This window comes from Bombina bombina, chromosome 9 (assembly GCF_027579735.1).
Source record: "Bombina bombina isolate aBomBom1 chromosome 9, aBomBom1.pri, whole genome shotgun sequence".
Taxonomy (NCBI): Eukaryota; Metazoa; Chordata; class Amphibia; order Anura; family Bombinatoridae; genus Bombina; species Bombina bombina.
In genome coordinates this window covers 151294820-151321008 of record NC_069507.1, presented here as the reverse complement: position 1 = coordinate 151321008, position 26189 = coordinate 151294820, and the positions used below count along the sequence as shown (strand labels likewise).

At 38.0% G+C, this 26189-nt stretch overlaps 1 protein-coding gene across 1 annotated transcript in view; it reads left to right on the top strand.

The window, feature by feature from the left end:
- The window catches only part of LOC128639574 (glutathione S-transferase omega-1-like), an 82769-nt gene that overhangs the window by 5555 nt on the left and 51025 nt on the right, over positions 1 to 26189 (top strand). The window contains exon 3 of the mRNA XM_053691710.1: positions 6566 to 6788. Within this exon, the coding sequence (XP_053547685.1) occupies positions 6566 to 6788 (223 nt within the window). The remainder of the gene's footprint in view (positions 1 to 6565; positions 6789 to 26189) is intronic.

Genomic DNA, 26189 nt, shown 5'->3' with positions numbered 1-26189 from the left:
AGTGCTATGTTTAGTTTAATAACCTGTAAAATAGTGACAATTAATGTAGTAAAATTTGCCAGGCTATAACACTGAGACAAAGATTGCACTGTAATGCTGTAAACAAAGTGAACTGCGCATAACAAAATGGTGCCAGTCACTTTTCTCGCAATCTCATAATGATTACAGCACTGTTTCAAAATCCTTGGAGATTGAACTTCAGCTTCACAAAGCGCTGTATTAGCGAAGCGCTGTAAAGTGAAGCGCTGTAAAGTGAGGTATACCTGTAGTTAAGAGCTTTTTGGGCTAACGCCGGTTCATAAAGCTCCTAACTACTGTGCTCTAAAGTACACTAACACCCATAAACTACCTATGTACCCCTAAACCGAGGTCCTCCCACATCGCCGCCACTCGATTACATTTTTTAACCCCTAATCTGCCGCTCCGTATACCACCACCATCTACGTTATCCCTATGAACCCCTAAACACCGCCCGACCCCTATATTATATTTATTAACCCCTAATCTGCCCCCCAACGTCACCGCCACCTACCTACAATTATTAACCCCTAATCCGCCTTACTCCCCGCCTCACTAACCCTATAAGAAATAGTATTAACCCCCTAATCTGCCCTCCCTAACATCGCCAACACCTAACTTCAATTATTAACCCCTAATCTGCCGACCGGATCTCGCCGCTACTATAATAAATGGATTAACCCCTAAAGCTAAGTCTAACCCTAACACTAACACCCCCCTAAGTTAATATAATTTAAATCTAACGAAATAAATTAACTCTTATTAAATAAATTATTCCTATTTAAAGCTAAATACTTACCTGTAAAATAAACCCTAATATAGCTACAATATAACGAATAATTATATTGTAGCTATTTTAGGATTAATATTTATTTTACAGGCAACTTTGTATTTATTTTAACCAGGTACAATAGCTATTAAATAGGTTAAGAACTATTTAATAGCTAAAATAGTTAAAATAATTACAAAATGACCTGTAAAATAAATCCTAACCTAAGTTACAATTAAACCTAACACTACACTATCAATAAAACTAATTAAATACAATACCTACAAATAACTACAATTAAATAAACTAACTAAAGTACAAAAAATAATAAAGGAACTAAGTTACAAAAAAATAAAAAAATATTTACAAACATTAGAAAAATATTACAACAATTTTAAACTAATTACACCTACTCTAAACTCCCTAATAAAATAACAAAGACCCCCAAAATAAAAAATGCCCTACCCTATTCTAAATTTAAAAAGTTCAAAGCTCTTTTACCTTACCAGCCCTGAAAAGGGCCATTTGCGGGGCATGCCCCAAATAATTCAGCTCTTTTGCCTGTAAAAAAAAACATACAATACCCCCCCCAACAGTACAACCCACCGCCCACATACCCCTAATCTAACCCCAACCCCCCCTGAAATAAACCTAACACTAAGCCCCGGAAGATCTTCCTACCTTATCTTCACCATGCCAGGTTCACCGATCCGTCCTCCGAAGTCTTCATCCAAGCCCCAAGCGGGGGCTGGCGATCCATAATCCGGCTGAAGTCTTCTATCAAGCGACGGCTGAAGAGGTCCAGAAGAGGCTCCAAAGTCTTCATTCCTATCCGGGAAGAAGAGTAGATCCGGACCGGAAACCATCTTGATCCAAGCGGCATCTTCTATCTTCATCCGATGACGAACGGCTCCATCTTGAAGACCTCCAGCGCGGATCCATCCTCTTCTTCCCGACGTCCCAACTGAAGAATGAAGGTTCCTTTAAGGGACGTCATCCAAGATGGCGTCCCTCGAATTCCGATTGGCTGATAGGATTCTTTCAGCCAATCGGAATTAAGGTAGGAAAATTCCGATCAGCCAATAGAATGCGAGCTCAATCTGATTGGCTGATCCAATCAGCCAATCGGATTGAACTTGAATCTGATTGGCTGATTCCATCAGCCAATCAGAAATTTTCCTACCTTAATTCCGATTGGCTGATAGAATCCTATCAGCCAATCGGAATTCGAGGGACGCCATCTTGGATTGACGTCCCTTAAAGGAACCTTCATTCGGGACTCTTAGGACGTCGCAAGAAGAGGATGGATCCGCGCCGGAGGTCTTCAACATGGAGGCCGCTTGTCACCGCTTTGAAGAAGATGGTTGCCGGTCCGGATCTACTCTTCTGCCCGGATAGGAGGAAGACTTTGGAGCCTCTTCTGGACCTCTTCAGCCGCCGCTTGATAGAAGACTTCAGCCGGATTATGGATCGCCAGCCCCGCTTGGGCTTGGATGAAGACTTCGGAGGACGGATCGGTGAACCTGGGTATGGTGAAGATAAGGTAGGAAGATCTTCAGGGGCTTAGTGTTAGGTTTATTTAAGGGGGGTTTGGGTTAGATTAGGGGTATGTGGGTGGTGGGTTGTAAATGTTGGGGGGAGGTATTGTATGTTGTTGTTTTTTTACAGGCAAAAGAGCTGAATTATTTGGGGCATGCCCCGCAAATGGCCCTTTTCAGGGCTGGTAAGGTAAAAAGAGCTTTGAACTTTTTTAATTTAGAATAGGGTAGGGCATTTTTTTATTTTGGGGGGCTTTATTTTATTAGGGGGCTTAGAGTAGGTGTAATTAGTTTAAAATTGTTGTAATATTTTTCTAATGTTTGTAAATATTTTTTTATTTTTTGTACTTTAGTTAGTTTATTTAATTGTAGTTATTTGTAGGTATTGTATTTAATTAGTTTATTGATAGTGTAGTGTTAGGTTTAATTGTAACTTAGGTTAGGATTTATTTTACAGGTAATTTTGTAATTATTTTAACTATTTTAGCTATTAAATAGTTCTTAACTATTTAATAGCTATTGTACCTGGTTAAAATAAATACAAAGTTGCCTGTAAATAAATATTAATCCTAAAATAGCTACAATATAATTATTATTTATATTGTAGCTATATTAGGGTTTATTTTACAGGTAAGTATTTAGCTTTAAATAGAATAATGTATTTAATAAGAGTTAATTTATTTCGTTAGATTTTAAATTAATATTTAACTTAGGGAGGTGTTAGGGTTAGACCTTAGCTTTAGGGGTTAATACATTTATTATAGTAGCGGCGAGATCCGGTCGGCAGATTAGGGGGTTAATAATTTAAGTTAGGTGTTGGGCGATGTTAGGGAGGGCAGATTAGGGGTTAATACTATTTCTTATAGGGTTAGTGAGGCGGGAGTGAGGCGGATTAGGGGTTAATAACTTTATTATAGTAGCGGTGAGGTGCGGTCGGCAGATTAGGGGTTAATAATTGTAGGTAGCTGGCGGCGACGTTGTGGGGGGCAGATTAGGGGTTAATAAATATAATATAGGGGTCGGCGGTGTTAGGGGCAGCAGATTAGGGTACATAGGGATAATGTAGGTGGGTGGCGGTTGTACGGAGCGGCAGATTAGGGGGTTAAAAAAATATGCAGGGTCGGCAGATTAGGGGTTAATAAGTGTAAGGTTAGGGGTGTTTAGACTCGGGTTACATGTTTAGGGTGTTAGGTGCAGACATAGGAAGTGTTTCCCCATAGGAAACAATGGGGCCACGTTAGGAGCTGAACGCTGCTTTTTTGCAAAGTGTTAGGTTTTTTTCAGCTCAAAACTGTCCCATTGTTTCCTATGGGGGAATCATGTACGAGCACGTTTTTGAAGCTGGCCGTGTCCGTAAGCACCGCTGGTATCGAGAGTTGCAGTTGCGGTAAATATGCTATATGCTCCTTTTTTGGAAGCCTAACGCAGCCATTCTGTGAACTCTAAATACCAGCGGTATTTAAAAGGTGCGGCCAGAAAAAAAGCATGCCTAGCTAACGCACCCCTTTGGCCGCAAAACTCTAAATCTAGGCGTTAGTCATTAACTAAAAATTGCACAAGAACAAATGTTGAATATGCTCAAAACTATGTTTTGCAATAAAACTGATACTAGATAATATCTTGTCTGCTTTTCTTGTTTGAAAACAAAGAAATATGTATTTGTTTTTTACTTCTGGGTTTTCTCCTTCACAGTTTACTGAAGTAAATGTTGATTGAGTTGTTGATGATTAGTGAGAGCTGTATTTGCAGTTGCAAGTGATTGCATATAAAGGGGACATTTTAAGTCAAATTTAAAATTGCATGCTCTCTCCCTGGTTTTCAAATCTGTCCTCCTCCAACAGGCCAGGTTTTTCCAGGATTACTTTGGATGAGAGCAGGTAAAATAACCATGTTTTATTATTCTGCTGATTATTTCACCTGTGATCTAGATCAGATATTCGCAAAATATGGCCGACTAGGGAGGCCTGAGGACAGCAGGTTTGAAAACCAGTGATCTATCTTAATCATAAAAGTTTAGCAAGTTTAAAATGTAGTTCTATTATCTAACCTGCTTTGTTCTTTTAGTATCCTTTGTTGAAAAACATTTCTAGGTAGGATCATCAATGATCTGCTGATTGGTAGCTACACAAATATGACTACGTTTCACTCAATGTGTTCTGCTAGCTCCCAGAAGTGCAATGCTGCTCCTTCAACAATGATACCAATAAAATTAAAGGGACACTGTAGTAAAAAAATAATTAATCAGAAGATTAAAAAAAATGCATCAAAATAAATAGATTTTCAATGCCCATCATTTTACAAATACCGTTTTCAAGAAAAAGAGTGACACATTTTTTCAAGGTTTCCAAACCCACTCATTTGCTAGCTGTACTCGTTTCCCCAATGCGGGGCGGGCAACTCCAGTTGGAAGATGGCGACAGTTGCATGCACAAGATAGCTCAACCGTAATGGGTAATATCGGCATCTGTGCAGCAATCTGAGCATGCGTGAATAGACCAATCCAATTGCGCATGCGGTAGGTTGATATTGTAATATAATTTATATGCAAAAAGTCGCCATCCGATTGGAAATTGAGGTATACCCATGTACAGCCCATATTTGAGGGCTGGATGAAGTGATGTTATGCGGGGTAAAATAAAAGTACATTTTATTAAGATAAGGGAGCATCATTTGAAGACAAAATAAGGTACAATGGATTGGGTTGATGTTATTTAAAATGTGTTCTGTTTTGAAACCAAAAAAGCAAAAGTTGGTAATCCTTTAAGCAAATTTGTTAATAGAAGTAAATTGGACTGCCCCTTCTTGTAGTTCTTTGACAGACTTGCATTTGTAGAACTAGTACTGTCTAGCTGTGAAACTGTCAAAATGCACCTGAGATAAAATATGGCCTTCAAGGGGTTAAAAATTATCATATGAGCCTACCTAGGTTTAGCTTTTAACAAAGAATACTAAGAGAACCAAACAAATTTGATGATCAAAGTAAATTGGAAAGTTGTTTAAAATTGCATACCCTATCTGAATCATGACCGTTTTAATTTTGACTAGACTGTCCCATTAAAGGGGCATAAAACCCAATTTTTTTTTTTTCTTTCATGAATGAGAACATACAATTTTAAACACCTTTCCAATTTACTTCTGTTATCAAATTTTCTTGTTATTCTTTGTTGAAAAGATGGCATGTAAGCTCATAAGTGTGCACGTGTCTACAGCCCTATATGGCAGCAGTTTTGCAACAGTGTAATACAGTAGCACTAGATGGCAACACTATTTCCTGTCATGTAGTGCTTCAGGCATGTGCCACGCTACCCTACGTAGGTAGCCCTTCAACAAATAATAACATGAGAACTAAGCAAATTTGATAATAAAAGTTCATTTTTAATTTTTTTTTAAATTGTATTCTCTATCTAAATAATGAGAACATTTTTGGGTTTACTGTCCCTTTAAGGTACAGGAGGAACACAATACTGTACATTTTTGAATAAATATGTCCTATGTTGCTTCATGCCCACCTACAGATGTTAGTAGAAATCTTTGAAAATCTTTTTAACTAATAAAATCTATGAGGGTTTTTTTTTATTGTATTTATTTTTAATCTTTTTTTTTTTTTTCTTTTTTCTCCTTTCACGTTTTTAACCTGATATAAATATCTTTATTTTTTTATTTTTCTTTCTTTAAGAAGCTGATGGTTGCGCTGGGGTAAAATACTTTAGTGGTTGTGGAGTGTCACAGTGAACCAATATAGCTGATGGTGTTGTCTTTACTGGCCAATCAGTTATCTGTCCCTAGGCATGAGCCTCCTGAAAAACAGGCACACTTGTATGTTTCAAATCAGTTTAATTTTAAAGGACATTTTTCATACAAGTTTTTCCCGGTTTTAATTGCTTGTCTGTCTTATGCATGATAGCGCAGAATGACCATAGTGACAGAGTTCTATCATCTTCTTTCACTGTTCCCTCAAAAATAAGAGCAATATCCTAATACCATTACCTTGAGTATAGCTCAAAAAGAATATTGTAAAAAATATCACAAATATATTAATGTTTTAATTCCAAAAATATTGTAAAATATATATAATTTCAGTATCTTGGGAATATTCCTGGTATTAAACCCCCCTCCCCCCTCTTCTGTAGCAACTTTTAATCTGGCTTTGTGCCATTAGAGTGCAAGACTTTGTATGTGTTTTTATTTAATATATTTTTGTGTATCCATATAATTTTTTTTTTTTTATTTTTTTTTAAAGCCATGAAGTAGTAAACATCAACTTAAAGAGCAAGCCTGAGTGGTTTGTGGAGAAGAACCCACTCGGTTTGGTACCTTCTCTGGAGACAAGTAAGGGTCAGCTAATTTATGAATCACCCATAGTGTGTGACTACCTGGATGAGGCTTTTCCTGGAAAGAAGTTAAACCCTGAAGATCCCTTTCAACGAGCACAGCAGCGGATGATAGTAGAACATTTCTCAAAGGTAGTAAACCAAATTTTTTTTTTTTTTTTTTGTGTATTTCCTCTCCCTCACTTTAAAATAAACGGACAGTTTACCCCAAAATATTCTATCTTTGAATTTGTTCTCAATGATCCATTTTTAACTGCTGGAGTATATTACTTTGTTTACAAGTAGCTCCTTTACTCTTATTTTGGCATTTGAAATAGCTGATTTAGCCTGTGGTATCCCTACATATAATAAAACATTTCTGTACTTTATGTATAGGCTATTGACAAGCTGTGCATACATACCCAACAAAATAAATTATACTCCCAGTGGGGTGTTGGAGAGAGAGATAATAATTATATTTTCCAATATTCTCTCTTGATAAAGAAGTGAATACACAGTGATAAAATAATCATTTTTGTCCCTGCAAGTTCAACTCGTTTTAATTAGGTTGTGGATTCAAGCACAAAACCAGCTATTCATATACAAAACTTGAAAATGCAATTTCTTTCATGTAATTGGCAAGAGTCCATGAGCTAGTGACGTGTGGGATATACAATCCCACCAGGAGGTGCAAAATTTCCCAAACCTCAAAATGCCTATAAATACACCCCCCACCACACCCACAATTCAGTTTTACAAACTTTGCCTCCTATGGAGGTGGTGAAGTAAGTTAGTGCTAGATTTCTACGTTGATATGCGCTCTCTCAGCTTTTTGAAGCCCGGTTCTTCTCAGAGTGCAGTGAATGACAGAGGGATGTGAAGGGAGTATTACCTATTGAATACAATGGTCATCCTATGTGGGATCTATTTCATAGGTTCTGTTATCGGTCGTAGAGATTCATCTCCTACCTCCCTTTTCAGATCGACGATATACTCGTATATACCATTACCTCTGCTGATTCTCATTTCAGTACTGGTTTGGCTATCTACTTTATGTAGATGAGTGTCTTTTGGTAAGTATGTGTTTTTTATTTAAGACACTCTCAGCTATGGTTTGGCACTTTATATTTAAAGTTGTAAATATATGTTTTATTCTTATATTTGCCATGATTCAGGTTCATCAGTATATTTCCTTTTTGCAGACTGTCAGTTTCATATCTGGGAAATGCATAAAAAAAATTGTTACCTGAAGTTTTCAAATCGTCTCTTTTCTAAATTGTGGGCTGTTAGGCTCGCGGGAGCGCAAAATGCTATAATTTATTGCGTCATTCTTGGTGCGAGACTTTTTTGGCGTGAGAATTAAGTTTGTTGACGTAATTTTGTCATTTCCGGCATCTTAGTTGGCGCCGAGTTTATTCATGTGGCTGCGTCATTTATGATGCTCGTGTTTGTTGCAGACGTTTTTGGCGCCAAAAAATATTTTGTCAGTTGTGGGAGTCATACTTGGTGCCAAACTTTTGGACATTATTTAAGACTTCAATTCTTTTTGCTTCTGGTTTCCAGAGGCCTATTTTGTTTGCATTTCTTTCCCATTCCTAAACTGCCATATAAAAAAATTGATAATATTGCTTTATATGTTATTTTTTCTCTTACATATTGCAAGATGTCTCAATCTGACCCTGTTTCAGAATCTACTACTGGAATCCTGCTGCCTGATGTCGGTTCTACCAAAGCTAAGTGCATTTGTTGTAAACTTGTGGTAACTGTTCCTCCGGCTGTAGTTTGTGATAGTTGTCATGACAAACTTTTACATGCAGACAATATTTCCATCAGTAGTAGTACATTACCTGTTGCTGGTCCTTCAACATCTAATGCTCATGATATTCCTGTTAATGTGACAGAATTTGCTTCTAATTCCATTCAGAAGGCGTTGTCTGTCATTCCGCATTCTAATAAATGTAAAAGGTCTTTTAAAAAGTTCTCATAAAATTGATGAATTTTTAAATGACCAACTTCTGATTTATCTCTCTGATGAGGATCTATCTATCAGAAGATTCTGCCTCAGATATTGACACTGACAAATCTCCATACTTCTTTAAAATGGAGTATATTTGGTTCCTTATTAAGAGGTGTTGATTGCATTAGATATGGAGGAGATTAGTCCTCTTGATATTAAAAACTAGTAAACGTTTTAAATTCGTTTTTAACCTCATGTAGTTATTCCTGAGTTTTTTTCCAGTTCCTGATGCTATTTCAGATGTGATTTCTAGGGAATGGAATAAATTGGGTACTTTTACTTCTTCTTCAAGGTTTAAGAAACTGTATCCTTTGCCGACTGATAGATTGGAGTTTTTGGGAAAAGATCCCCAAAGTTGATGGGGCCATCTCTACTCATCCTACTATTCCCTACAGCAGATAGTACTTCTTTTAAAGATCCTTTAGATAGGAAACTTGAATCTTATCTAAGGAAGGCTTATTTATGTTCAGGTCATCTTCTTAGGTCTGCTATTTCTTTGGCTGATGTTGCAGCTGCTTCAGATTTTTGGTGGAAACCTTAGCGCAAACAAGTACCAGATCATAATGTATATAGCTTTAAGTTAATTCAACATGCTAATAATTTCATTTGTGATGATGCCATTTTTGATATCATTAGAATTGATGTTAGATATGTATTTAGCCTATATTAGCTAGAAGAGCTTTATGGCTTAAATCTTGGAAAGCTGAAATGACTTCTAAATCAACATGCTATCTCTCCTTTCCAAGGTAATAAATTATTTGGTTCTCAGTGGATTCGATTATTTCAACTGTCACTGGGGGGAGGGGAGCTTTTTTGCCTCAGGATAAAAATCTAAGGGTAAATTTAAGGCTGCTAACCGTTTTCGTTCCTTTTGACAAAATAAGGAACAGAAACCTAATCTTTCCCTTAAGGGAACGGTTTCCAATTGGAAGCCTTCTTCAGTCTGGAATAAATCCAAGCCATTTAAAAGATCTAAATCAGCCCTCAAGTCCGCATGAAGGTGCAGCCCTAATTCCAGCTCAGCTGGTAGGAGGCAGACTAAGATTTTTCAAAGATGTTTGATCAATTCAGTCCAAAGTCATTGGATTCAGAACATTGTCTCTCAGGGGTACAGAATAGGTTTCAAAGTAAGACCGCCTGTGAGAGGTTTCTTTCTCTCACGCATTCCAGTGAACCCAGAAAAAGCTCAGGCTTTCCTGAAGTGTGTTTCAGACCAGGAGTTATCTGGGGGTAATTGTGCCAGTTCCTTTTCAAGAACAGGGTCTGGGGTTTTATTCAAATCTGTTCGTTGTCCCAAAGAAGGAGAATTCATTCAGACCAGTTCTAGATCTAAACATTTTGAATCGTTATGTAAGAATATCAACATTCAATATGGTGACTAAGAACTATTCTGCCTTTTTGTTCAAGGGCATTATATGTCCACAATAGACTTACAGGATGCATATCTTCATATTCCGATTCATATAGATCACTATCAGTTCCTGAGATTCTCTTTTCTAGACAAGCATTACCAATTTGTTGCTCTTCCTTTTGGCCTAGCGACAGCTCCAAGAATCTTTTCAAAGGTTCTCGGTGCCCTACTCTCTGTAATCAGAGAGCGGGGTATTGTGGTGTTTCCTTTTGGACGATATCTTGGTACTTGCTCAGTCTTTACGTTCTGCAGAATCTCACATGAATCAACTAGTGTTGTTTCTTCAAAGACGTGGTTGGAGGATCAATTTACCAAAAAGTTCTTTGATTCCTCAGACTAGGGTAACCTTTTTAGGATTCCAAATAGATTCAGTATACATGACTTTGTCTCTAACAGACAAGAGACGTCTGAAATTGGTTGCAGCTTGTCGGAACCTTCAGTTTCAATCATTTCCTTCAGTGGCTATGTGCATGGAGGTTTTAGGTCTCATGACTGCTGCATCGGACGCGATCCCCTTTGCTCGTTTTCACATGAGACTTCTTCAGCTTTGTATGCTGAACCAATGGTGCAGGGATGATACAAAGATATCACAATTAATATCCTTAAATCCCAATGTTTGACTATCTCTGACTTGGTGGTTAGATCACCATCGTATAGTTCAAGGGGCCTCTTTTGTTTGTCCAACCTGGACTGTGATTACAACAGATGCGAGTCTTTCAGGTTGGGGAGCTGTCTGGGGATCTCTGACAGTGCAGGGGGTTTGGAAATCTCAAGAGGCAAGATTACCAATCAATATTTTGGAACTCTGTGAGATTCTCAGAGCTCTTCAGTCTTGGCCTCTACTGAAGAGAGAACCATTTATTTGTTTTCAGACAGACAATGTCACAACAGTGGTGTATGTCAATCATCAGGGTGGGACTCACAGTCCTCAAGCTATGAAAGAAGTATCTCGGATACTTGCTTGGGCAGAATCCAGCTCCTGTCTAATTTCTGTGGTCCATATCCCAGGTATAGACAATTGGGAAGCAGATTATCTCGGTCACCAGACTTTACATCCGGGAGAGTGGTCTCTTCACCCAGATGTGTTTTTTCAGATTGTTCAGATGTGGGGGCTTCCAGAAATAAATCTGATGGCTTCTCATCTAAACAGGAAACTTCCCAAGTATCTGTCCAGGTCCAGGGATCCTCAGGCGGAAGCAGTGGATGCGTTGTCACTTCCTTGGAGTTATCAACCTACCTATATTTTTCCACCTCTAGTTCTTATTCCATGAGTGATTTCCAAAATCATAATGGAGCGTTAGTTTGTACTGCTGGTGCCTCCAGCATGTCCACTCAGGTTTTGGTATGCGGATCTTATTTGGATGTCCAGTTGCCAACCTTGGCCACTTCCGTTAAGGCCAGACCTTCTATCTCAAGGCCCGTTTTTCCATCAAGATCTCAAATCATTAAATTTGAAGGTATGGAAATTGAACGCTTAGTGCTTAGTCATAGAGGTTTCTCTGACTCCGTGATTAATACTATGTTGCAGGCTCGTAAATTTGTGTCTAGAAAGCTTTATTATCGAGTTTGGAAGGCTTACATTTCATGGTGCTCTTCTCATAAATTCTCTTGGCATTCTTTTAGAATTCCTAGAATTTTACATTTTTTTTTTCAGGATGGTTTAGATAAGGGTTTGTCTACAAGTTCCTTGAAAGGACAAATCTCTGCTCTTTCTGTTCCACAGAAAAATTACTAAACTTCCTGATATTCATTGTTTTGTACAGGCTGTGGTTCGTATCAAGCCTGTCATTAAATCATTTTCTCCTCCTTGGAGTCTTAATTTGGTTTTGAAGGCTTTACAGGCTCCTCCGTTTGAGCCTATGCATTCACTAGACATTAAATTACTTTCTTGGAAAGTGTTGTTCCTTTTGGCCATCTCTTCTGCTAGAAGAGTTTCTGAATTATCTGCTCTTTCTTGTGAGTCTCCTTTTCTGATTTTTCATCAGGATAAGGCGGTTTTGCGGACTTCTTTTACATTTTTACCTAAAGTTGTGAACTCCAACAACATTAGTAGAGAAATTGTGGTCCCTTCTTTGTGTCCTAATCCTAAGAATTCTCTGGAGAGATCCTTACATTCTTTGTAAGAGCTTTGAAATATTATGTTGAAGCTACTAAAGATTTCAGGAAGACTTCTAGTCTATTTGTTATCTTTTCTGGTCCTAGGAAAGGTCAGAAGGCTTCTGCCATTTCTTTGGCATCTTTGTTAAAGCTTTTCATTAGTCATGCTTATTTGGAGTTGGGTAAATCCCTGCCTCAGGATTACGGCTCATTCTACTAGGTCAGTTTCCACTTCCTGGGCTTTTAAGAATGAAGCTTCTGTTGATCAGATTTGCAAAGCAGCAACTTGGTCTTCTTTGCATACTTTTACTAAATTCTACCATTTTGATTTCTCTTCTTCAGAAGCACTTTTTTGGTAGGAAAGTACTTCATTATAGGATTAAAACTTTTGATTTGGGTTGTGGATTAATTTTTCAGCGGAATTGGCTGTCTTTATTTTTATCCCTCCCTCTCTAGTGACTCTTGTCTGGAGTTCCACATCTTGGGTATTTGCTATCCCATACGTCACTCATGGACTCTTGCCAATTACATTAAAGAAAACATAATTTATGTAAGAATTTACCTGATAAATTAATTTATTTCATATTGGCAAGAGTCCATGAGACCCACCCTTTTTATGGTGGTTATGATTTTTTTTTATATAAAGCTCAATTATTCCAATTCCTTGTTGAGGCTTTTTGCTCCTTTCTTATCAGCCCACTTCTTGGCTATTCGTTAAACTGAATTGTGGGTGTGGTGAGGGGTGTATTTATAGGAATTTTGAGGTTTGTGAAACTTTGCCCCTCCTGGTGAGATTGTATATCCCATACGTCACTAGCTCATGGACTCTTGCCAATATGAAAGAAATTAATTTATCGGGTAAATTCTTACATAAATTATGTTTTCTCATACATTTTATACTCTGCAGCAGGTATAACAAGGAATACATTAAAGGGATACTGAACCCAAATGTTTTCTTTCATGATTCAGATAAAGCATGCAATTTTTAAGCAACTTTCAAATTTACTCGTTATCAATTTTTCTTTATTCTCTTGCTATCATTATTTGAAAAAGCAGGAATGTTAGCTTACGAGTCGGCCCATTTTTGGTTCAGCACCTGGGTACAGCTTGCTGATTGGTGGCTAAAAGTCTGCGCCTGCGTGGTAACTTGCTATAGAACAAGCTACTGAGCTGTTGTTCGTTCCTGGTAGAGAGCTTCTTTCTGTATGCATTTTCAAATGGATTCCAAGAAAACAAATTAAAAATGACAATTGGAGTAAATTAGAAAGTTGCTTAAAATTGCCTGCTGTATCTGAAACCTAAAAGAAAATCATCTAATGCTTTAGAACTTTCTAATTGTTATATTGTGACCTCAACAAAGAAGTTAAAACATTAATAAACTTAGCTCTGGAGCGGAAATGCACTACTAGTATGGAGCTGAACACGGCCACTGTTCCAATTAGGGCAGCATATGTATGTAGCTGCCATTTGCTGATCCTGAGGTGAAAAACAGCAGAGTATTACTGCTCCAGTGATGACTTTAAAGGGCCAGTGAACAGTAAAATAATGTGTTTACAATGACTTGCTATACCAGCTGCCGATTTTATAATGCATGGGAATCGCACCTTTCTGTATAATTTTGTATATGAAATAGCTGCTACTTAAAGCAACAACCCAAAGAAGTGGGATGAGCTAGCAGGGAAAGCAGACCTCCTTATCCATCTTTCTGCTAATTACACTGTTAAACAATTTTATTTTTTTTTCCCCCTTACTAAAAATATTTGTTTGTTTTTTTTATCTAGGATTAGTAAATTGACTTCAGAATTATTTTATTAGCTCTAGTTTTTGAGATACACTACTTGCATTTAGTAATATAGTCCTAGTGAAAAGCGATATTACAACAATCTATTGTCTTGATGCAACATAAATGAGTTTGTTTTCATTCAATCAATCACAAATAAAACAAAACCAAAAATCGTACAACAATTGAAAATACTATCTGAAATAGTAGCTTATTTACGAGAGCACCTTTTTGTTTTTTGCTTGTATTCCTCTTCTGGGGCATCTCTTGTCACTCTCCAACATTAGTCAGCAAGCATAGAAGCGTTCCACCTACCCTGATATCTTTGTTCCATTGCTAAAATGTCTTGGTGAAACAGCTCACCATGCTCATCACTCACTGCACCGCTGTTGTCAGGGAAGAAATCCAGATGAGAGCCAAGAAAATGGATTTTGAGTGACATGTTGAAGCCTAATTGATACATTTTTAGAAGGTTGTTTGCAAACTCAACATTTTCCAGCTCCTCAGTTACCCAAGAACCCATGAACAAGACGTTTAAAAGTTTCCCAAGTCGCTTCCTCATTACATTTGTGGACTCGCCCAAACTATTCATCCGTTATAAGATGACGAATTTGCAGACCAACAAAGATTCCTTTGTTAACTTTTTAGCCTCACTCAGCAGTGCAAATTTTACTCTCGGGTATCTAAAAGCTTCTCCATCGTGTTCATCCCCTTTACAAATAGTGATGTTGCAAACCTAAAATTTTGCGAATTTTAAAACCCACAGGGACTCTTTCTGGCCACAAAAGTGATGGAAAGTTGTTTCAAGGGGACTAACACCTGGACTGTGGTATGCCGGAGTGGGATCCATGGCAAACTCCCATGGAAAATTACATAGTTGAGGCAGAGTCTGGTTTTAATCCATAAAGGGCATAAATCACCTAACATTCCTAAATTGTTTGGAATAACGTGCTTTAAAACATCAGGTATGATGTTGTTTCGTTCAGGTAGTGTAAGGGTTTTTTTTTTTTTCAAATGTACACTACTGTTTTAGCAGACATGACTTGCACTGGTGTCAAACTATGCCCTGGCAGGACCTCAAACGCACACGTGTGAAGGAAAATGACTGCTATTATTTCAAATTAAAAAAAGTTTTGTTCTTTTTTTAAATGTACACTACTGTTACACCAGATATGAGTGGTGGCACTGGGCAAGTGGGCACAGTATACGCTGTGAGCCTGAGCTGGCAGGCAGGCTGCAATTAGATTACACAGGGAAACAAAAAAAAAGCAGACTGATGTTCTAGCCCTAAAAAGGGCTTTTTGGGGTGCTGTCCTTACAGCAGAGATCAGATGAGTCCTTCAGGACTGTAGTGGACACTGAATACACTAGCCTAGCTTTCAATTTCCCTATTAAATCAGCAGCAGCTACACTGTCCCTCCTCTCACTAAGAATGCAGGCTCCGAAAGAATCTAAAATGGATGTTGTCCAGGAGGTGGGAGGGTCTGGGAGGGAGTGTCTGCTGCTGATTGGCTGGAATGTGTCTTGTGACTGTGAGCTACAGGGTCAAAGTTTACTCAATGATGACGAATAGGGGGTCGATCGAACATCGCATATGTTCACCGTCCGCTGCGAACACGAGCATGCTATGTTTGCTGCGAACTATTCGCGGCAGAACTGTTCGCGACATCACTATTTACAAAGTTCTTCATGAACACATTTAGGTGGCATCCTGGCTTTTACAGTAAAGCAATGAAAGGAACAAAACTAATCACCTTTTCATGCTAGTGATACAGAGACCAAAAACAAAATGACCTACAGTGACTCCTCATTCTTGTACTCGTAAATAGGCTATAGCTTGTAAACGAGAGCTAACAGATTTAAATTAAATGTCCTATTCTAATTTCTAAACTAAGTACATCAAACATTTTCATTGTTGAGCAGTTGTCCTCATAATTTTTTATTTATTTTTTTTGTGTTTTGTTTACTCAAAGGTCAATACTTGGAGGGAACAATGGAAAATCAACATTTTATTTCTTCTGTCACAGACACCAACTGGAGTCATTATATTCTTGTTTACATGGTTTTTGTGTAATCATAATTTTTGCTCCAGTACTTACTTTAACCTTTTCCTGATGGGGTTAAAGTGTCTACATCGGAACAACTGTTCCAATGTAGACAAATTGAAATCACACGATCGCGAGATTTCAATGATTGGATCGGGTCTGGGGGGCATCCCTATAACCCTAGGTACGTCCTCCAGACCGCAATCAAATCTGAGAAGCACAGAAGGCATCAGGACAGCCATTGGCTATGAAGTTCTATTCCGTCATAACAGCTTTAAAGCCCAGTGTAATTATGATGGAATAGAACGGCATTAAAGGGATATGAAACTGAGTCACAACTTTAAAATGCACTAAGACATTGCTGTAATGCATTAGAACATTCTTATTGCCCTATTGCTTGCCTATACCTGTGTGTTCAAAACCCACATACATAAAGGGACATGAAACACAATTTTTTTTTCTCATGATTCATAGAGTACACATTTTAAACAACTTTTCAAATTAATTTTTATCCTCAAATTTGCTTCATTCACTTGGTATCCTTTATTGAAGACTCAGCAGTGTACCACTGAGAGCTAGCTAAACTCATTGGTTGAACCAATAACAGGAAGCATTTATGTGCAGCCACCAATCGACTGCTCCTAGGCCTACCTAGGTGTCCTTTTCAACAAAGGATACCAAGAGAACAAAACAACTTGGATAATGGAAGTAAATTAGAAAGTTGTTTAAAACTGCATGCTCTTTCTGAATCGTAAAATAAAATTCTGTTTCATGCCCCTTTTAAGCATATGAGTGTTGAACAGGTATACACAGGTATAGGCAAACAATTGGAAGTGGAGGGCCCTCTACTAGGCCTGTAACAAAATTAAGGGATAACTGAGTTGAAGTCTGGAAGGTACTAGATGTTACATTGTTGCAAGTGGAGGGGCGGGTGTTTCTGCTTACCTTTATAGGTCCTGACTGCTGTGAATCCAGCCCTCTTTTGTTCCTGGTTCCAGACTTCAAGGAAGAATTTTTCCCGCCCACCCGTTCCTGGATGAAGATGTGGAGGCTTAGGGTAAGGTCTAGGGCTCACCCTGGCTTGGGTAGATTTAATTGAACTAGCCCAATAAGACCAGGGGGTAATTTAGTCTTCCACCCTCTTGGAGCGTGTTTTTACGACTCGTCCCGGGGGGGTCGCCTTACTGGGCTGGTCGTATGTGCCCTAGCTGGCGGTCGGTCAGGGCCCAGAGAGCGGGCAGGGAGAGAGATGAGTGATGTCATGGGATGGGGGAGGTGACACTCACTAGGTGCCGACCTAGGGGTTACTCCCCCCTACGAATCTTAGGCAAATACCTCTATCAGCTTACAGCTCTCTCTCTCTGCCAATTGGGTGTGGCAATCGTGCCACGCTGCACACACCGTGTAGGGCCCTGGCCGTCTGTTAGTAGGGGTTAATTTTAGCTAGTTCATTGCCACCACCAGCGAAGAACTGTTACAGTTCTCCTATTGAAGTAATTTTGGTTGCCTAGTTGGCATATTTACATAGGCCTAGTTTTAAAGGCTTATGTGTTAATAAATGTGACCGTGACCAGTCTTTTGCCCATTTAACCTGTTGTCAAGTGTCTTATTTAATTTAATCTATTGTCAAGTATGGTATTTCATTTAAGTCATGTTGGGTACAGGAAGACGTAATAGGAGGTTTATCCCTTAAGTGCAATACGTATGTTCTGAATTACAGCATTTTTAATTCCAGTTGAAGGTACTGGTCAAGTTGTAGCTAAGTATAAGTTATCTAATTTTAAAAATAAATGCTTCAAAATCTTTTTAAAATTTTTATGGTTGTAAGGCACTCTGGTTTTTGGGTGGAGCCATGTTGGGAGGGGTGGGGCCATGTGTTTTTTTTTATTTTTTTATTAATACACCAAAAGTAATACACACATTTGACATAGGCTTACACTTCACCTCGCAGGGTATATCAAAACTTATGAACAACCTCTAATTTAGGCTTGCATTTCACCACACAGGCAGCTAGATTTAGAGTTTTGTCGGTAACGAACCGCGTTGACCTTTAAAATAACTCTGGTATTGAGAGTCCACAGAATGGCTGCGTTAGGCTCCAAAAAAGGAGCGTAGAGCATATTTAACGCCACTGCAACTCTCGATACCAGAGTTGCTTTCGGAAGCGGCCAGCTTCAAAAACGTGCCTGTGCACGATTCCCCCATAGGAAACAATGGGGCTGTTTGAGCTGAAAAAAAACCTAACACCTGCAAAAAAGCCGCGTTCAGCTCCTAACGCAGCCCCATTGTTTCCTATGGGGAAACACTTCCTACGTCTGCACTTAACACTCTAACATGTACCCCGAGTCTAAAGACCCCTAACCTTACACTTATTAACCCCTAATCTGCCGCCCTCGCTATCGCTGACCCCTGCATATTATTATTAACCCCTAATCTGCCGCTCCGTAAACCCGCCGCTACTTACATTATCCCTATGTACCCCTAATCTGCTGTCCCTAACACCGCCGACCCCTATATTATATTTATTAACCCCTAATTTGCCCCCCACAACGTCGCTTTCACCTGCCTACACTTATTAACCCCTAATCTGCCGACCGCACCGTTATTATAATAAAGTTATTAACCCCTAATCCGCCTCACTAACCCTATAATAAATAGTATTAACCCCCTAATCTGCCCTCCCTAACATCGCCGACACCTAACTTCAAACATTAACCACTAATCTGCCGACTGGAGCTCACCGCTATTCTAATAAACGTATTAACCCCTAAAGCTAAGTCTAACCCTAACACTAACACCCCCCTAAGTTAAATATAATTTTAATCTAACGAAATTAATTAACTCTTCTTAAATAAATTATTCCTATTTAAAGCTAAATACTTACCTGTAAAATAAACCCTAATATAGCTACAATATAAATTATAATTATTATAGCTATTTTAGGATTTATATTTATTTTACAGGTAACTTTGTATTTATTTTAACCAGGTACAATAGCTAATAAATAGTTAAGAACTATTTAATAGCTAAAATAGTTAAAATAATTACAAATTTACCTGTAAAATAAATCCTAACTTAAGTTACAATTAAACCTAACACTACACTATCAATAGATAAATTAAATACAATTCCTACAAATAAATACAATGAAATAAACTAACTAAAGTACAAAAAATAAAAAAGAACTAAGTTACAAAAAATAAAAAAATATTTACAAACATTAGAAAAATATTACAACAATTGTAAACTAATTACACCTACTCTAAGCCCCCTAATAAAATAACAAAGCCCCCCAAAATAAAAAAATACCCTACCCTATTCTAAATTACTAAAGTTCAAAGCTCTTTTACCTTACCAGCCCTGAAGAGGGCCCTTTGCGGGGCATGCCCCAAGAAATTCAGCTCTTTTGCCTGTAAAAAAAAACATACAATACCCCCCCAACATTACAACCCACCACCCACATTAGGGTATTGTATGGTTTTTTTACAGGCAAAAGAGCTGAATTTCTTGGGGCATGCCCCGCAAAGGGCCCTGTTCAGGGCTGGTAAGGTAAAAGAGCTTTGAACTTTAGTAATTTAGAATAGGGTAGGGCATTTTTTTATTTTGGGGGGCTTTGTTATTTTATTAGGGGGCTTAGAGTAGGTGTAATTAGTTTAAAATTGTTGTAATATTTTTCTAATGTTTGTAAATATTTTTTAATTTTTTGTAACTTAGTTCTTTTTTATTTTTTGTACTTTAGTTAGTTTAATTCATTGTATTTATTTGTAGGAATTGTATTTAATTTATTTATTGATAGTGTAGTGTTAGGTTTAATTGTAACTTAGGTTAGGATTTATTTTACAGGTAAATTTGTAATTATTTTAACTATTTTAGCTATTAAATAGTTCTTAACTATTTAATAGCTATTGTACCTGGTTAAAATAAATACAAAGTTACCTGTAAAATAAATATTAATCCTAAAATAGCTATAATATAATTATAATTTATATTGTAGCTATATTAGGATTTATTTTACAGGTAAGTATTTAGCTTTAAATAGGAATAATTTATTTAAGAAGAGTTAATTAATTTCGTTAGATTAAAATTATATTTAACTTATGGGGTGTTAGTGTTAGGGTTAGACTTAGCTTTAGGGGTTAATACATTTATTAGAATAGCGGTGAGCTCCAGTCGGCAGATTAGGGGTTAATAATTGAAGTTAGGTGTCGGCGATGTTAGGGAGGGCAGATTAGGGGTTAATACAATTTATTATAGGGTTATTGAGGCGGGAGTGAGGCGGATTAGGGGTTAATAAGTGTAGGCAGGTCAAGGGGGGCAGATTAGGGGTTAATAAATATAATATAGGGGTCGGCGGTGTTAGGGGCAGCAGATTAGGGGTACATAAGTATAACGTAGGTGGCGGTCGGCAGATTAGGGGTTAATTATTGTAGGTAGCTGGCGGCGACGTTGTGGGGGGCAGGTTAGGGGTTAATAAATATAATATAGGGGTCGGCGGTGTTAGGGGCAGCAGATTAGGGGTACATAAGTATAACGTAGGTGGCGGTCGGCAGATTAGGGGTTAAAAAAATGTAATCGAGTGGCGGCGATGTGGGGGGGGCCTCGGTTTAGGGGTACATAGGTAGTTTATGGGTGTTAGTGTACTTTAGAGTACAGTAGTTAAGAGCTTTATGAACCGGCGTTTGCCCAGAAAGCTCTTAACTACTGACTTTTTTTCTGCGGCTGGAGTTTTGTCGTTAGATTTCTAACGCTCACTTCAGACACGACTCTAAATACCGGAGTTAGGAAGATCCCATTGAAAAGATAGGATACGGAATTGACGTAAGGGGATCTGCGGTATGGAAAAGTCGCGGCTGAAAAGTGAGCATTAGACCCTTTCCTGACTGACTCCAAATACCGGCGGTAGCCTAAAACCAGCGTTAGGAGCCTCTAACACTGGTTTTCACGGCTACCGCCAAACTCCAAATCTAGGCCAGGGTGTTTAACTGTAAAATAAAAAAGGTAAAACAGAAAAATAAAGACAGCCTCTCAATCAGGCTTATATTTCACCTTGCTGGGTGAGTACTTCAAAACATATGGATAAGAAAAAAAAAAAAAAAAAAAAAAAAACCACGACATAAAGGCAGCCAGCCTCTAATTTAAGCTAGCTAACATTATCCCTCATGGGATGTAATGATACAGTATTAAGACTCACTAAGTTCCCATCTTATACTGTTGGTGTATATTTACCTAAACCTAACAGACATGACGAACATACCAACAGACAAACAAATCAACCAACCAGTAAACAGACAATCAAAAAAAAAAAGAAAAAAGGGGGCTGTTTTTCCTCCCCCTCTCCATACCCCCTCACACCTTTTGATTTGGTCATTTTGCCAAATGTTGGTATTTGTTTAACAGGGTTAGCTGAAAATTGGTGATAAAAGTAAATTGGAAAATTGTTTAAAATGACATGTTCTATCTGAATCATGAGTTTATTTTGGCCTAGACTGTCCCTTTAAGCCAATATTCTACTTTGCACCAAAAATGATAAATTTTAGGGCATGAGTAAAAGGCATGTATCAGATCCGCCTCTAAGGAGCTACATCTTGTACATTTTATAACTTTTGAGTTCTTCCATTTTGACATAGAAGACAGGGTGAGAAACGCTCTATATTCAATAATTTAATGTGAGATTCTCTGAAAGAAGTTTCTTGGAAATAATCTGAATCAAACTTTTTTTTTTAAAATAGCCTAAACTTACATTACTATGATCTCCACACCATTTAGCAAATAAATTTAAATTTTTTTTATTTAGCTTTTGAGGAGATAATACTTCTATACAAAAAAGAAATGGAATGATTCCCCGACCGATAGATATTAATAATTGAATCTATATTTCTCAAGTTGTTTGGGCGAAACTCTTTTAATTTGTTAGTATCAATAAAGTGTCGAACTTGCAAATACGCAAAAAAAATTGTTTTTTCCAGCTTGTATTCTTTCACCAAAGAATCAAAAGATTTAAAGGTCTTAGTCTGAATGTCAATTAATTGTGTAACCCATATTAATCCTTTCTTAACCCACTCACAAAATACAAGCGTTTCCATTCCACTTATAAAATAGGGATTCCCCCCTTATAGGCAAATATTGTGATATTTTATAATCTATTTGAAGCACTTGACATATTTTCTTCCAAACTAAGATTATATTATAGATTGTATATTTGAAATTATTTCTCTCAGCTGGCTTTACCAATGGAGAATGTAACAGAACTCTGGGAGATAGGGGGGATACCGCTATTTCCTCATTTTGGTAGTTAGATATGTATTCTGCACCTGTTATCCAGTCTAACGCTATTTTGGCTAAACAGACCCAGTTATAAACTTTTAAATTGGGAAGGGCAAGTCCCCTGTCACATCTTAAATGTGATAAATTCTTAAGACCTATGCGTGGCTTCCCTCTACCCCAGAAAAATTGGGTACATTGAGAAATAAATTTTTGAAGGTCCCTTGCTAAAATAAAAGCTGGAATATTTTGCATAAGGAATAAGGGGCGCGATCCGATATCGATCGCAGTTTGCGGCGCAAGCGAGGGAACCGGCGTCGCCCGCAGTTTCAGCTCGCAACTCGAGCCATCCCATATAAGTCGCCGTCAGATGCTAACGTGCCGTAAGTCTCACAAACCAGCGATGTCCAGAAATCTGCGTAAGTACAAATTTCTGGCGTCGCCAGTGACTTGCGGCACGTTAGAAACTGCCGGCGCCTATAAAACCTGACTAAAGTTTAAAACACCCGCACTGTCTAACACGCCTCCCTAACATAGCCCGACAAGTCTAACACGCCTCCCTAACATAGCCCGCACTGTCTAACCCTCTATCCGCTATCCCCCCTCACTAGCCTAACAATAAAAAAGCTATTAACCCCTAAACCGCCGCTCCTTTACCCCGCCGCAACCTAATAAAGTTATTAACCCCTAAACCGCCGCTCCCGTACCCCGCCGCCAGCTATATTATATCTATAACCCCCTAAAGTGAGCCCCTAATTTAATCTACCTACCCCGCCGCCAGCTATATTATCTATATTAACCCTAAGTATATTATAGTTAATATAGGTATTACATTATATATATTAACTATATTAACTCTAATTATATTAGGGTTAATATAGTTAATATAGTTACTATAGTATTTATATTAACTATATTAACTCTATCTAACCCTAACTAAATTTATATTAAATTAATCTAATTCATTTATAAACTAAAATATTCCTATTTAAATCTAAATACTTACCTATAAAATAAACCCTAAGATAGCTACAATATAATTAATAATTACATTGTAGCTATGTTAGGGTTAATATTTATTTTACAGGTAAATTGTTAATTATTTTAACTAGGTATAATAGATATTAAATAGTTATTAACTATTTAATATCTACCTAGTTAAAATAATTACCCAATTACCTGTAAAATAAATCCTAACCTAAGTTACAAATACACCTACACTATCAATAAATTAAAGAAACTACAAACATCTATCTAAAAATACAATTAAATTAACTAAACTAAATTACAAAAAAAAACAAACACTAAATTACAAAAAATAAAAAAAGATTACAAGATTTTTAAGCTAATTACACCTATTCTAAGCCCCCTAATAAAATAATAAACCCCCAAAATAAAAAAAAAATTCCCTGCCCTATTCTAAATTCAACAAATTTCAAAGCTCTTTACCTTACCAGCCCTTAAAAGGGCCTTTTGTGGGGCATGCCCCAAATAATTCAGCTCTTTTGCATACAACAAATACAATACCCCCCCCATTACAACCCACCACCCACATACCCCTATTCTAAACCCACCCAAACCCCCCTTAAAAAAGCCTAACACTACCCCCCTGAAGATCTCCCTACCTTGTCTTCACCACACCGGGCCGAACTCCTGATCCGATCCGGGCGATGTCTTCCTCCAAGCGGCAAAGAAGAATTCTTCCTCCGGCGATGTCATCCTCCAAGCGGCAAAGAAGAATTCTTCCTCCGGCGATGTCATCCTCCAAGCGGCAAAGAAGAATTCTTCCTCCGGCGACGTCTTCCTCCAAGCGGCAGCAAAGTCTTCATTCTTCCGGCGGCATCTTCAATCTTCTTTCTTCGCTCCACCGCCGCGGAGCATCCATCCCGGCCGACTGCTGAACTTGGAATGAGGTACCTTTAAATGACGTCATCCAAGATGGCGTCCACCGAATTCCGATTGGCTGATAGGATTCTATCAGCCAATCGGAATTAAGTTAAAAAATCTGATTGGCTGATTGAATCAGCCAATCAGATTCAAGTTCAATCCGATTGGCTGATCCAATCAGCCAATCAGATTGAGCTTGCATTCTATTGGCTGTTCCGATCAGCCAATAGAATGCGAGCTCAATCTGATTGGCTGATTGGATCAGCCAATCGGATTGAACTTGAATCTGATTGGCTGATTCAATCAGCCAATCAGATTTTTTAACTTAATTCCGATTGGCTGATAGAATCCTATCAGTCAATCGGAATTCGGCGGACGCCATCTTGGATGACATTTAAAGGTACCTCATTCCAAGTTAAGCAGTCGGCCGGGATGGATGCTCCGCGGCGGCGGAGCGAAGAAAGAAGATTGAAGATGCCGCCGGAAGAATGAAGACTTTGCTGCCGCTTGGAGGAAGACGTCGCCGGAGGAAGAATTCTTCTTTGCCGCTTGGAGGAAGACATCGCCGGAGGAAGAATTCTTCTTTGCCGCTTGGAGGAAGACACCGCCCGGATCGGATCAGGAGTTCGGCCCGGTGTGGTGAAGACAAGGTAGGGAGATCTTCAGGGGGGTAGTGTTAGGCTTTTTTAAGGGGGGTTTGGGTGGGTTTAGAATAGGGGTATGTGGGTGGTGGGTTGTAATGGGGGGGGGGTATTGTATTTGTTGTATGCAAAAGAGCTGAATTATTTGGGGCATGCCCCACAAAAGGCCCTTTTAAGGGCTGGTAAGGTAAAGAGCTTTGAAATTTGTTGAATTTAGAATAGGGCAGGGAATTTTTTTTATTTTGGGGGTTTATTATTTTATTAGGGGGCTTAGAATAGGTGTAATTAGCTTAAATATCTTGTAATCTTTTTTTTATTTTTTGTAATTTAGTGTTTGTTTGTTTTTGTAATTTAGTTTAGTTAATTTAATTGTATTTTTAGATAGATGTTTGTAGTTTATTAAATTTATTGATAGTGTAGGTGTATTTGTAACTTAGGTTAGGATTTATTTTACAGGTAATTGGGTAATTATTTTAACTAGGTAGATATTAAATAGTTAATAACTATTTAATATCTATTATACCTAGTTAAAATAATTAACAATTTACCTGTAAAATAAATATTAACCCTAACATAGCTACAATGTAATTATTAATTATATTGTAGCTATCTTAGGGTTTATTTTATAGGTAAGTATTTAGATTTAAATAGGAATATTTTAGTTTATAAATGAATTAGATTAATTTAATATAAATTTAGTTAGGGGTGTTAGGGTTAGATAGAGTTAATATAGTTAATATAAATACTATAGTAACTATATTAACTATATTAACCCTAATATAATTAGGGTTAATATAGTTAATATATATAATGTAATAACTATATTAACTATAATATACTTAGGGTTAATATAGATAATATAGCTGGCGGCGGGGTAGGTAGATTAAATTAGGGGTTAATCATTTTAATAGAGATGGCGGCGGTGTAAGGGGCTTACATTAGGGGTTAATAATATTAATATAGCTGGCGGCGGTATAGGGGGATTAGATTAGGGGTTAATAATTTTTATATAGGTGGCTGCGGTGTAAGGGGTCAGATTAGGGGATAGATAAGGTAGATGGCGGCGGTTTTAGAGGCTCACAGTAGGGGGTTAGTTTATGTAGATGGCGGCGGGGTCCGGGAGCGGCGGTTTAGGGGGGTAATAACTTTATTAGGGATTTCGGGGGGGGGGGGGGGATCGCGGTTGACAGGGAGATAGACATTGCGCATGCGTTAGGTGTTAGGTTTATTTTAGCAGATCGCGGTTGACAGGGAGATAGACATTGCGCATGCGTTAGGTGTTAGGTTTATTTTCTAGTTAGTTTAGGGAGTTACGGGGCTCCAATAGTCAGCGTAAGGCTTCTTACGGCTGCTTTTTGTGGCGAGGTGAAAATGGAGTAAGTTTTCTCCATTTTCGCCACGTAAGTCCTTACGCT